The following is a 14,272-nucleotide window of genomic DNA, read 5'->3' as shown; positions in this document are numbered from 1 at the left end:
TGAGTGTGTGATCCGGATTGAGAGAGTGTGTGTGTGTGATCCGGATTGAGAGTGTGTGTGTGTGTGATCCGGATTGAGAGATTGTGAGTGTGTGTGTGATCCGGATTGAGAGAGTGTGTGTGTGTGATCCGGATTGAGAGATTGTGAGTGTGTGTGTGATCCGGATTGAGAGTGTGTGTGTGTGTGTGATCCGGATTGAGAGAGTGTGTGTGTGTGATCCGGATTGAGAGAGTGTGTGTGTGTGATCCGGATTGCCAGGCGGCCAGGGGTCGCTCTCCCTCTGCCTGTGTGAGTGCGGGAGCCGCCGTTGCCGCACAGACACACACACACACAGACAGAGACAGAGACAGACACAGACACACCGACAGAGGGGGAGACGCCGCTGGGAGCTGCCCGGCCCCGGAGCTGAGCGGCCGCCGTGGATTCGGTGAAGACGATCCGGTGGAGGCCGGGCTCGGACGGTGAGGAGCCGCCGGGCGGGGTTTCGGGCTTGGGTTTTTGACCGCGGCCTCGGGCCGGTTCTCCGGCCGCCCTCCTGGGCCCGAGGGCAGGGCAGTACCGGGGATGAGGCCTGTCCGCCCTCGGTGTCAGCTTCACGGTGACTCGGCGCCTTCGAGCTGCTCTTGGGCCGGGCCTGAGCGGATAGGCTCTGGGGCTGAGGGTACGGGAGGGTACGGCAGGGGAGTGGAGCTGGCTCAGGGAGCCTGTGCTCAGGGCCTGGGGGTGGGGGTAGAGGGAGGATTCGGGGACCGGGACCGGGACCGGGCTCCACACACACAAGCTTCGGGGCAGCTGAGAATTAATCCCCATTTCCCACTTCAGCCGCCCTGCTCCAGCCCTGACTCTGACAGCGCTCCCCCCCTTCATTCCCCACCACCCCACACCCGCCAAATCTGCTCAGAGATCCCCCTGGTACCAACACACCCCATCACCCTCCATAATATCCAGCTACAAACCCTATCAGCACCTCCCATCATCAATCCCCCTTCCCCACTGCCAGTCCCCCTTCTCCATCATCAATCCCCCTTCCCCACTGCCAGTCCCCCTTCTCCATCGTCAATCCCCCTTACCCACTGCCAGTCCCCCTTCTCCATCGTCAGTCCCCCTTACCCACTGCCAGTCCCCCTTCTCCATCATCAATCCCCCTTCCCCACTGCCAGTCCCCCTTCTCCATCATCAATCCCCCTTACCCACTGCCAGTCCCCCTTCTCCATCGTCAGTCCCCCTTACTCACTGCCAGTCCCCCTTCTCCATCATCAGTCCCCTTTACCCACTGCCAGTCCCCCTTCTCCATCATCAGTCCCCCTTACTCACTGCCAGTCCCCCTTCTCCATCATCAGTCCCCCTTACTCACTGCCAGTCCCCCTTCTCCATCATCAATCCCCTTTACCCACTGCCAGTCCCCCTTCTCCATCATCAATCCCCCTTGCCCACTGCCAGTCCCCCTTCTCCATCATCAGTCCCCCTTACCCACTGCCAGTCCCTCTTCTCCATCATCAATCCCCCTTACCCACTGCTCGTCCCCCTGCTCCATCATCAATCCGCCTTACCCACTGCCAGTCCCCCTTCTCCATCATCAATCCCCCTTGCCCACTGCTAGTCCCCCTGCTCCATCATCAATCTGCCTTACCCACTGTCAGTTCCCCTGTTCCATCATCAATCCCCCTTACCCACTGCCAGGCCCCCTTCCTATTCATCAATCCCCTTTACCCACTGCCAGTCCTCCTTCTCCGTCATCAATCCCCTTCCTCTTCATCAATCCCCCTTCCCCACTGCCAGTCCCCCTTACCCACCATCAGACTCCTTTCCTCACTGCCTGTCCCCCTTCCCCATCATCAAATCCCCTTACCCACTATCAGTCCCCTTCCTGATCATTGACTCCCCACTTCCCCACCCTCGGCTCCCACTTCTCCACCATCGACCTCCACTTCCCCACCATCAATCCCCCTTACTTGCCATCAACACCCCTTCCCCACCGACAAGCTCCCCTTACCCCACCACCAAATGTCCCCCTTCTCTTCCATCAGTTCCCTCTTCCCTGTCATCGGTACCTCTTTCACTTCATATGTGCTGCCCCTCCCATCAATCCTGCTGCCCCATCATCCATCTTTCTCCCCCACAATCAATTTCCCCTTCCCCATCATCAATCCCCTGTCCCCATCATCAGTCCCTCATACCTGAGCATCAGTCCGTCTATTCGTCATCATCATCCTGCCCCGAGTCCTTAGTCTCTTACTCCATCATGAACCCCCACCCCCGTTTCTTCTCCCACCCTGCCTCTGTATCCCATCACAGACTGCTCCTCTCTCCTCAACCCGGCCCCCACCACTCAACCCAGTCCGTGGCACCCACTCTGGTCCCCCATCTTTTCCTTGTCCGGTCTCTTCCCCCATACAGCGTTTCATAACATGCTCTCTTTTCCAACTCCTGCCCCCTTCCTTGGTCTCTCCCCCACCCTGGTGTCTTCCCTGATCTGTTTCCCCCGTCAACCCACCATCTCTCCCTGACCTGGCCCATACCCACCCGACCCTCTCTCCACTAACCCTCACTTCCAATCCTCTCAAAACCCTTGTCACCTTGCCATCTTGTCTAACATAGAACACAGAACGTTACAGCACAGTACAGGCCCTTCAGCCCTCAATGTTGCGCCAACCTGCAAAATTAATCTGATGCCCATTTAACTTTCCCCATCCTGAGCATCTATTATTCTCTCCAGCACTTCGTGCCCTGGTCTCCTACCCACCTCTCTGCCTTCCTCCTCTACCTTGAGCTAAAAGCTGGAACTGTAAATAATCTCTTTTAAATTAAGTCCTAAATTCATTTATGATATAGTTTCTTTAAATTTGAAAACTTAATTGCAATTTCACTTTTCTTTTCAAATGCAGTCATAAAATGTCCCTGAAACCACGTGTGGTGGATTTTGATGAAACATGGAACAAACTCCTGACAACAATCAAAGCAGTTGTCATGCTGGATTATGTTGAGAGATCTACGTGGAATGATCGATTTTCGTATCCTTCATTTCTTAATGGCAAAATGAAAGATTTATGATTTTTCACGTAATATCAGTGCTTTAAAATGATGCAATGGTATAATAGTTGCTGGTCATCAAAAATGTTTAGACATTACTAGTAGCTAAATGGTAATCACAGAGATGTTATGATGCAGAAGGAGGCCACTTAGCCCATCTTGTTTGCGCCAACTTGTTAAATGAGCAATCTCCCACTTTTTCCCCTACTATTGGATGTTATTTTCATTCAAATAATCCACCAACATCCTCTTGAATGTCTCAGTTGAACCTGCTTTCACTATACTTCCTGGCAGTGCTTTCTATACTTCATCTACTCACTGAGTGAAAAGGATTTTCCTCACTTCATCCTCATTTCTTTTGCAGATCACTTTAAATCTTTGCCTTCTTTCTGCTTTACCCTTTACAAGTGTGAACAGTTTCTCCACAGCTACTTTTAACTTTTGAAAACTTGTATCAAACTTCCTCTTAGCCTTCTCCCTAAAGAGAACAGTTCTTCAGTCCATCCTTGTAACTGAAGTTCCTCACTCCTAGAACTATTCTTGTAATTGATTCTGCATTCTCTTGAATGAATTCTTATCTTTCTTATAATGTGCTGCCTAGAACTCAATGTTCCAGCTGAGGGCTAACAGGTATCTTACACAAGTTGTGTTACCATCTTGCTTTTGTACTCTATAACCTATCAATAAAGCTGAGGATACCATATGCTTTACTGCTCACTCCACCTATCTTACCACTTGGAACTATCTGTGCTCATATCCACCCAGGTCTCTCTGATCCTGCACCCTTCCGACCCCTTGAGAATTGTGCCACCAACTATGTCCTTTTGGACTCTGACACTGTCCTCCTCACAGTTTATGATTCTTCCGAGGTTTGTGTCACCTGCGAACTTTGAAATTGTCCCCTGCACAGCAAGATCCAGATCATTAATATATATCAGGAAAAGCAAGGGTCCTACTATTGACCCTTGGGGACTCCACCACAAACCTTTCTCTAGCCCAAGAGATATCCACTGTTCATTACTCTCTGTTTCCTATCACTCAGCCAATTTTGTGTCCACATTTCTATTGACACATTTATTCCATGGCCTGTAACTTTCCTCACAAGTCTGTATTGTGGCGCAGTATCAAACACCTTCTGAATGTCCATGTGCATGTGTCAACAGCTTTACCTTCATCAAGCCTTTCTGTTGCCTCTTCAAAAAATTCTAACAGATATTTTAAAGATGATTTGTTTTAGAAATCCACACTGAATTTTCCTAATCAGCCCAAATGTTTCTATGTAACTCCTAATTCTATTCTGAATAATTGACTCAAGAGGCTTCCCCATCACTGAAGTTGAACTGACTGGCCTGTAATTGCTGGGCTTATCCTCACAGCCTTTTGACAACAAGGCCAAAATGTCTTCAACTTTCTAGTCTTCTGGCACTTCCCCTGTGTCTGAGGAAGACTGAAAGACTGTGAGAGTGTCCCTGCAATTTCCACTCTTAGTTCCTTCAGAATCCTTGGATTCATCTCATCCAGACCGCTGCATGAACTTTCAGTACCAGCAGGCTATCCAACATTTCAGCCTGATTAATTTTGAATGCTTCTAGCGACTGAGCTCCCTGCTCTGTCACCATAACCTGGATAGCACGTCTGCCTCTTTGGTAAAGTTAGGTGCAATGTATTCATTTAACAGCTCAGCTGTGCCCCGTGCCTCCAGATATAAATCCCCTTTCTCATCCCTAATCAACCCTGTTTCTCCATTTACCACGCTTTTACGATGTTTATGGCTGGGATGACTTTGGCACACCTCTTTATGTTGGCTGCCATTCTTTTCTTGTAATTCCTCTACTTTATCACATTCCCACTGAGCCTTTGTAATTTCTCTTGATTCTCAATTTTATTTTTGACCTGAAACTTGTTGGAAGCACACTTTTTCCTCATTATTTTAATTTGTAACTCCTTTGTAATCAAGTGAGTTCTGGATTTATCTGTTCAAACTTTCCCTTTTGAGGCAATACACCTTGACTGTTTCTGAACCATCTCCTCTTTGAAGGTAGCCCATTGTTCAGTTACCGTTTTTCCTGCCAGCCTCTCATTCCAGGCAATCCTAACAATTCTGATCTTATCCCATTGAAGCCCACTTGCCGCCATTTGATTTTCTTACCGTGGATTGTTGCATCTCATTCACCACTATCATCATGAACCTTACAATACAATGATCACTGTCTCCTAAATGTTTCCCAACTGACACTTGATCCACTTTGCCCACCTCATTTCCAAGACCAGATCCAACCTTTTTGTTGAACTGGAAACGTGATGCTTTAGGAAGCTCTCCTGTAAACAATTCTGGAATGCCCTCGACACCCAGCAGATGCCAAGTATCTCAGTCTTTGTTTGGGTTATTGAAGTCTGCCATTATAACTTGTCCATAATGTTGGCATATCCTTGTAACTTCCTGCAGATTTGTTCTTGTACATCCTTTCCATTCGTTCGTGGTCTATACCTAGCAATGTGTTCGTACCCTTTTTATTCTTTAGTTCTCGTCAAATTGATTTAATGGCTGGACTTTTGCAAGATCCTTTTGATCAGCATTGCAATACCTATCTTAACCAACATTGCCACCCCTTCACCTTTCCTTACTGTAATATCTTTTTTGAATTTCTTGTACCCAGGAGTATTTAACATCCAATCTTGCTCTTCCTTGAGCTAAGTCTGTCTTATCGCCATAACATCAAAATTCCACGAGGCAATCTGCACCTGTAACTGTGTGTTAGCATATTTACTGTACTTACTACACTACGTATATTCACATACATGCTCTGTAACCCTGTCAGCAATGGCAATGTCAGCAACTATTGTAGTTCCCGTTAGTGGCAGAAATGTTTTGTGTAGCAAGAATTTTTAAAATGGTTTCCTCAGCAATCTTCACTCAAAACAGTTGTGAATCTTTTCTCTATCCTGGTGTGTTGTTGGTGGTCCATTAAATAAATTTATTATGAAGAGAGGTAGACATTTGGCATCTCAGGCTATATGGGGAGCAGGTAGTGAAGTGGAATTGAGGCAGAAGATTCGCCCTGATCATATTGAATGGCAAAGCACTCTTGAGAGGTTATATTCTGTACCCCTGCTCCTATTTTTTATACTCTTATGAATGTATGTTATAATCACGTGTATTTGTTATCTTAACATTTGGGCGGGGTTTTTTGGAAACTATTTTTTGTTCTTTAGAGTATCTTTTTAATCTCCTTTTTGCTCCAGGATCTAAAGATCGGCAAAACAAAATATTGCAAATGCTGGAGACTTAAAATACCAGCAGAAAATACAGGAGAAACTGAAGTTCCTTTGATCCTGTCCACTTGGTCAATTTCCTAACTTGATCAGTAATTTGCCTTCAAATTTGTGAGCATTAACTTTAGCTGACAGCCACTTATGAGAAATATTAACAAGCGCCATCTAGAATTCCAATTAAACAACATTGATAGAAATTCCCCTTCCCATTTTATTCACTCCAAAAAATTAAACCAGACTATCTCATCTTTACAAATCGACACTGACTCTCTGATCAGTTGAAAATGTTTAAGTCATTCCTTCACCCACTTTTACCTGCAGACTCTCACCATTTCCCGATGGACTAAATGATCATAACTTCCTGTTTTTTTTCCTCTCTCTCTGTCTCTCTCTCTCTCTCTCTCTCTCTCTCTCAAGTAGCAGAGTGACTGGGAATTTTGAGTTTTAATTTAGAAACTGAGGAAACAAAATTTTCCCGTGCTCTTTCAGTATTACATTCTCAAAAGTGGTCAACCACAAAACGAAATCACCAGTAGAAATGTACTTCCAAATATATTTCCAACGTCACAGACTGGAAATCCAGCCTATCGTTTACACATAGTTATCTGAGGTGCTTAGTTGGTTTCTTTTCAGTTTTGGTTATGTATGATTGAGGTCATTTGAAAACAAGAAGGGGAAGGCACCAAACTGTACTAATAAAAACAAAACTGTGGCCTATGTGTAGAAATAAAAATAGAAAGTGTTGGAGAACTGTGACAGGTCTGGCAGCATCTCCAAAAGAGAAGGAAGGTTGATGTTTCAAATCCAATTTGACTCCTCTTCAGAACTGAACAATTTCTGACATTGGAAGTATATTGAGAATACATTTCTGTTCATCATTTTGCTATATTGTAGACTTTCATAAGTGTAGTACTGAAGAGGTGAAGGATTATTTAACCTAAATATAACTTTACAGTTTTTTTTACTTATTCCCAGTCATTTTCCTTCCTTAATGAGAGGAGAGAGAAAGATATGCCAGAGAATTATAGATCATTATCTTATCAGTAGGAAATGGCTGAGTTTGTAACTTAAAGTAGGTTGACTGGATATGCAGACCAGAACCAAAGAAAATTATAGCACAGACAGAGGCCTTTCAACCCATTGTATCAGTGAGCTGAGAGGCTAAAAACGAATCAGCTGACCATTGTAATCCTGCCTTCCAGCTCCTTATCCATCGTCTTGCAGGTTATAGCAAGGTCACTCTAACTCATATACTATGGTCCTTGATTCCCCCGACTTAAGGAAATAATTTTCTTGAAATTACCCGACCTGTGGAAAGCACAAGTTCTATATAAACAAGTTCAGGGCTTCCGTCTGAACCAGCGCTGGGCAGCAAACTTTAGTTTTTGCTCGTGTCCTCTCTCATTCTTCTTGAAGTCACCTTTAGTTTGTATCCCTTGTAATCTCTGATAGGGGTACAGGTCTTTCCTGACTACACTATCTGGGCCTCTTCAGTAACTTTCCTGAGTCGCTCACTCTCTCAGGAAAGACCTCCTTGCCGATCCAATATATTTTCATAGCTGCAACTTTCAAGATCTGGTGAAATCCTTTGAAATTTCCTCTGCATTGTTTCCATGGCAGTTTGTCTTTCCTGCAATGCAGCAACCAGAACTGTACACAAAATTCCAGGTGTGGCTTAACTAGCTAATTTAGATAGTTCCGGCATTACGCTCCTGCTTTTGTATTCTGTACCTCATCCAATGATAGAAAGAATTGCACATGCTTTCTTTACCATCCAAATGCATGTTCTGCCACCTTCAAAAACCTGTGGTCATGAACTCCAGTGTCTCACATTTCCTCCACCCAAGTTGGTATCCTGCTATTTTTCGTGTATTCTTTATCTTTGTTTGTCTTTCTAATTGCATTGTCTCATATTTCTCCAGATTTCATTTGCCACTTCTTCCACTATGTCCAAAATGCTTACCCGTTGTGACCTTACCATTTAACTGACTTCATTTCCTAACATCAAATCCAGAATTATGCCCCCTTTGTGTGGGATGTTCCATGCTGGCTAAAGGATTTCTCTTGAATGGTGTCCACGGATTTAAGTCCTCTGTGCTTTTCACACTGTTTATATCCCAGTCGATATTTAGGGCAGTTAAAATCCCCAAACATTATTGCCCTATTTATTGTAGTCAAATATTTGCCTATATAAATGCTGTTCTGCCGTCTCCCACTATTTTTGAGGGTATATTGTACATTCCAAGTAGTGTGGCTGCCCCTTTTTTAAAGAGTTCAGTCCATGTGGTTTAATTTGATGCTTCATTAGCATATCATCCCTCTTCACAGTTGAAATTTGATTCCTTAACCAAAAATGCTATCAGAGAGACCCAGCATGGATTGTGAAGGGTGGGTCATGCCTGAGGAGTCTGATTGAATTATTCAAACAAACTGATTAAAATAGTGAGAAGGAAATACTGCTTATTTGGAACTTTTGAAGGTACTTTTTAAAGTACTTCATAAGGGACAGCCAGCTAAAATGGATTCTTCTGGATTTGAAGGTCAGTTAGGAACTTGGCTGTCTGGAAGGAGTCAAAGATTAAGGATGGTGGGCAGATCCTTTAGGAACATAGGAATTAGGAGCAGGAGTAGGCAATTCAGCCCTTCGAGTCCGCTCCACCATTTAACATGATCCTGGCTGATCTTATCCTGGTCTCAACTCCACTTTCCTGCCTGCTCCCCATAGCTGTTTATCCCAACTTTAATCAGAAACATATCTATTTCTTTCTTGAATCCGAAGAGTCTCTCTCTGTGCTGTATGAGTATGATTGGTTGATTCTGCTTCCACTGCACTCTGGGGCAGGGAGTTGCACAGATTCATAACCCTCTGAGAGAAGTAGTTTCTGCTCATCTTAGTTTTGAACCAACCTCCTCTCACTCTGGTGAACCTTCTCTGAACTGCCTCCAGTGTCATCCCATCCTTCTTCAAATGAGGAGACCAAAACTGGACACAATACTAGCATTGCTAATCAAGGACAGTATTACGGTGGTAGAAAGGACGTTGAGGACTTGTCTACTGAGGTAGTATGGACTGAGGTTAGAAACAGGAGAGGAGAGGTCACCTTGTTGGGAGTTTTCTATAGGTTCCCGAATAGTTCCAGAGATGTAGAGGAAAGGATAGCAAAGATGATTCTCGATAGGAGCGAGAGACACAGGGTAGTTGTTGTAGAGGACTTGAACTTTCCAAATATTGAATGGAAATACTATAGTTCAAGTACTTCAGATGGGTCAGTTTTTGTTCAATGTGTTCAAATGAACAAGGCCAGGTGTTAGATTTGGAAGTAGGTGAGCATTTTGGTGATAGTGACCACAGTTCGGTTATGTTTACTTTAACAATGGAAAGGGATAGACCTAAACCACAGGGCAAGAGTTATAGATGGGGAATGGCAATTCTGATGCTATTAGGCAAGATTTAGGATGCATTGGATGGGGAAAGAAACTGTAGGGGGTGGGCACAATTGAAATGTGGGGCTCATTCAAGGAACAGCTGCAGTGTGTTCTTGATAAGTATAAAGTTAAAAATCACACAACACCAGGTTATAGTCCAACAGGTTTAATTGGAAGCACACTCGCTTTCGGACCGCCGCTCCTTCATCAGGTGATAATGAAGGAGCATCGCTCCGAAAGCGAGTGTGCTTCCAAATTAAACCTGTTGGACTATAACCTAGTGTTGTGTGATTTTTAACCCAGTCCAACACCGGCATCTCCAAATCTTGATAAGTATGTATCTGTCAGGCAGGGAGGAAGTTGGTCGAGCGAGGGAACCGTGGTTCACTAAAGAAGTTAAATCTCTTGTCAAGAGGAAGAAGAAGGCTTATGTTAGGATGAGGCATGAAGGCTCAGTTAAGGCGATTGAGAGTTACAATTTAGCCAGGAAGGACCTAAAGAGAGAGCTTAGAGGAGCCAGGAGGGGACATAAGAAGTTGTTGGCCGATAGGATCAAGAAAAACCCTAAAGCTTTGTATAGGTATCTCAGGATTAGAAGAATGACTAGAGTAAGATCAGGGCCAATCAAGGACAGTAGTGGGAAGTTGTGCGTGGAGTCAGAGGAGCCAGGGGAAGCACTAAATGAATATTTTTTGTCAGCATTCACACTGGAAAAAGATGATGTCGTGGAGAATACTGAGATACAGGCTACGAGATAAGAGGGGATTGAGGTTCACAAGGAGGAGGTGTTAGCAATTCTAGAAAGTGTGAAAATAGATAAGTCCCCTGGGCCAGTTGGCATTTGTCTTAGGATTCTCTGGGAAACCTGGGAGGACACTGCAGAGCTTTGATTTTTATGTCATCATTGTCACAGGAATAGTGCCAGAAGACTGAAGAATAGCAAATATTGTTTTCTTGTTCAAGAAGGGGAGTAGAGACAATCCGGGTAATTATAGACTAGTGGGCCTTACTTTCGTTGTGGGTAAAGTGTTGGAAAAGGTTATAAAAGATTTTTAATCATCTAAAAAGGAATAAGTTGATAGGGATAGTCAACATGGTTTTATGAAGGGTAAGTCATGCCTAACAAACCTTATTGAGTTTTTTGAGAAGGTGACCATACAGGTGGATGAGGGTAAAGTGGTTGATGTGGTGTATATGGATTTCAGTAAGGCATTTGATAAGGTTCCCCATCATAGGCTATTGCACAGAATTGAGGGTGATTTAGCGGTTTGGATCAGAAATTGGCCAGCTGAAAGAAGACAGAGGGTAGTGGTTGATGGGAAATGCTCATCCTGGAGTTCAGTTATTCGTGGGGTACCGCAAGGATCTGTTTTGGGTCCATTGTTGTTTGTCATTTTTATAAACGACCTGGATGAGGGCGTAGAAAGATGGGTTAGTACATTGCGGGCAACACCAAGGTCGGTAGAGTTGTGGATAGTGCTGAAGGATGTTGCAGGTTACAGAGGGACATAGGTAAGCTGCAGAGCTGGGCTGAGAGGTTACAAATGGAGTTTAATACAGAAATGTGTGTGGTGATTCACTTTGAAAGGAGTTACAGGAATGCAGAGTACTGGGCTAATGATATGATTCTTGGTAGTGTCAATGAGCCGAGAGATCTTGGTGCCCAGGTACACAGATCCCTGAAAGTTGCCACCCAGGTTGATAGGGTTGTTAAGAAGGCATATGGTATGTTAACTTTTGTTTGTGGAGGGATTGAGTTTCAGAACCATGAGGTCATGCTGCAGCTGTACAAAACTCTGGTGTGGCCGCACTTGCAGTATTGCATACAGTTCTGGGTCACCACATTATAGGAAGGATGTGAAAGCTTTGGAAAGGGTTCAGAGGAGATTTACTCAGATGTTGCCTGGTATGGAGGGAAGGTCTTACGAGGAAAGGCTGAGGGACTTGAGGCTGTTTTCGATAGAGAGAAGAAGGTTAAGAGATGACTTAATTGAGACATATAAGATAATCAGAGGATTAGATAGGGTGGACAATGAGAGCCTTTTTCCTTGGATGGTGATTGTTAGCATGAGGGGACATAGATTTAAATTGAGGGGTGATAGATGTAGGACAGATGTCAGAGGTTGTTTCTTTACTCAGAGTAGTAGGGAATGGCTTGCCTGCAACAGCAGTAGATTCGCCTTTTCAGAGCATTTAAATGGTCATTGGATAGACATATAGATGAAAATGGAATAGTGTAGGTTAAGTGGGCGTCAGATTGGTTTCACAGGTCGGTGCAACATCAAGGGCCAAAGGGCCTGTACTGCGCTGTTATGTTCTAGGTTCTAATATTCCAGGTGTAGTCACACCAATGCCTTATGTAATTATAACAACACTTTTTTTCCTTTTATAATCCAGGCTTTATGCAATAAATGCCACTATTCCGCTTGCCTTTCTTATTATCTGGTATAGCTGCATATCTACTTTAAGTGATTCATGTACAAGGTCACCTAGGTCCCTTTGGAATGATGCACTTTGACTCTGCTTCCCACTTAAGTAATAACTTGCCTTTCTATTTTTCCAGCCAAAATGGAAAACCTCGCAATTATCCACAGCAAACTTCATCTGCCACATTCTCACCCATTCTCCCAGCCTATCAATATCCATCTATAAACTCTAACTCCTCATCACAGCCTGCTTTCCAAACTATTGTAGTGTCATTTGCAAATTTTGTTACTTTACACCTTTATCTGCATGTGTATCATTTATATAGATTGTAAATAGTTGAGGTCCCAAAACTAAACACTGTGGTACCTCACTAGTTACAGTTTGCCATCCAGAGAAAGGCACATTTATCCCTATTCTCTGCTTTCTATCAGTCAGCCAATGCTCTGTCCAAGCCAATACTCTACTCTTAGCCCCTGGGATCTCACCTTCTGGATCAATCTTTTATGTGGTATCTTGTGGAAGTCTACATATCCCACATGCACTGGATCCCCATTATCCACCTTGCTAGTTACATCCTCAAAGAACTCCAACAATGTTGTCAAACATGACTTGCCCTTCATGAAACTGCTGACACTGTTGAATTGAGTTAAGCTTTTCTAAGTGTTCAGTTATTTCCTTCTTTATGATTGACTCCAGCAACTCCCCACTACAGAGGTCAACTAGTTGGTCTATCGTTTTCCACTTTTTGCCCATTTCCTTTTTTGAAGAAGGGTGTCACATTATCATGTTTCCAATCTAACGGTCCTTTCCAGACTCCAGGAAATTTTGGAATATCGTAACTTATGCATCGACTATCTGTGCTGCCACTTCCTTTAATACCCTCAGGCGCAGGCCATTAGGCCTCAGGGATTTATCTGCCTGTAATCCTACCAGTTTACTTAATACCTTCTCCCTCATTTTAGTAATTTCACAAAGTTCCTCTGTGGTTACTACAATTTTTGGGAAGAAATTATGTTTCACTTTGAAAACAGAGACAAAATATTGGTTTAGTGCCACTGCCATTTCTGAGTTTCCAATTATTACCTCGTCATTTTCATCCTCTAAAGGACTAACATTTATTTTCTCTTCCTTTTTATATATTTATGGAAACTTTTGGTATGTTATTCTTGATGTCCTTGTTAAGCCATGGATGATTTTTCACCTATTTACAATTCCTTCCTTCTCTCAGGAATATATTTTAATTGAGAAGTATTTAGTATCTCCCTAAATATTTGCCACTGTTCATCATCTGTCCTCGCCTTTTATATTTTTGCCCAATCGACTTGGGCCGACTCCTTCCTCAAGCCTGTATAATTACCATGGCCCAACACTCCAACTCTCATATGTGAGTCTGTCCTCAGTCTTTCAGTCCGAATTTGAAACTCTTGCATGTTGTGGTCACTTCTTCCTAGAGAATCCTGAAGTCCAAGACCATTCATCAATTCTTCCTTCTTACGTAATACCAAATCTAAAATAACCAGTTCTCTGGTTGGCTCCATGACATGTTGCTGTAAAAAACAAATCCTCACACACTCTGTGAACCGTTCTTCGAGGCTACTCTTGCCAAGTTTTTTAATCCAATCAACATTTATGTTCAAATCATCTATCATTACTGCTGTGCCTATCATAGAATCCCTCCAGTGTGGAAACACTCCCTGTGGAGCTGTGGAACTTATTTAAAAGTTTTGTACCTAAATGCACACAGTTTTTGGAATAAAGTCGATGAGCTGACAGCACAAACAGAAACAAATGGATATCAGCTGGTGGGGATTACTGAGACATAGTTACAGAAGGATCAGGACTGGGAGGTAAATGTCCAAGGGTACTCAGTCTTCCGAAAGAAAAGACAAGGAGGAGGAGGAGGTGGAGGTGCTTTACTGGTTAAGGATGATATCAAGAAATGTGCTTGGAATTATTGAGTGACTGACTATCACTACTTGCCTGAATTGTGGAGTCTGGTAATATTCTGTACTTGGGCTTCAGTCATTTACTATACTGTACTGATTAACCGTTATGATAATTCAACAACAAACCACATATCGAAATTTGTCATGACATAAAATAAGATGACTTTGTA

The 14,272-nt window shown here is 43.7% G+C and overlaps 1 protein-coding gene across 3 annotated transcripts in view; it reads left to right on the top strand.

The window, feature by feature from the left end:
* The first annotated feature begins 221 nt into the window (after window positions 1–221).
* Window positions 222–14,272, top strand: part of cul2 (cullin 2) — a 76,558-nt gene continuing 62,507 nt past the window's right edge. For 2 of the 3 annotated variants that reach the window (XM_072576121.1, XM_072576119.1), the window contains exons 1-2: window positions 222–461; window positions 2,886–3,011. In XM_072576121.1, coding sequence (XP_072432222.1) covers window positions 2,893–3,011 — 119 coding nt within the window. In that variant the 5' untranslated portion in view covers window positions 222–461; window positions 2,886–2,892. The remainder of the gene's footprint in view (window positions 462–2,885; window positions 3,012–14,272) is intronic. The other variant, XM_072576120.1, reaches the window with a different exon arrangement.

Source organism: Chiloscyllium punctatum, chromosome 8 (genome assembly GCF_047496795.1).
Source record: "Chiloscyllium punctatum isolate Juve2018m chromosome 8, sChiPun1.3, whole genome shotgun sequence".
NCBI lineage: Eukaryota > Metazoa > Chordata > Chondrichthyes > Orectolobiformes > Hemiscylliidae > Chiloscyllium > Chiloscyllium punctatum.
Note: the sequence above shows the minus strand (reverse complement) of the source record. Positions and strands in the feature narration are given on the sequence as shown.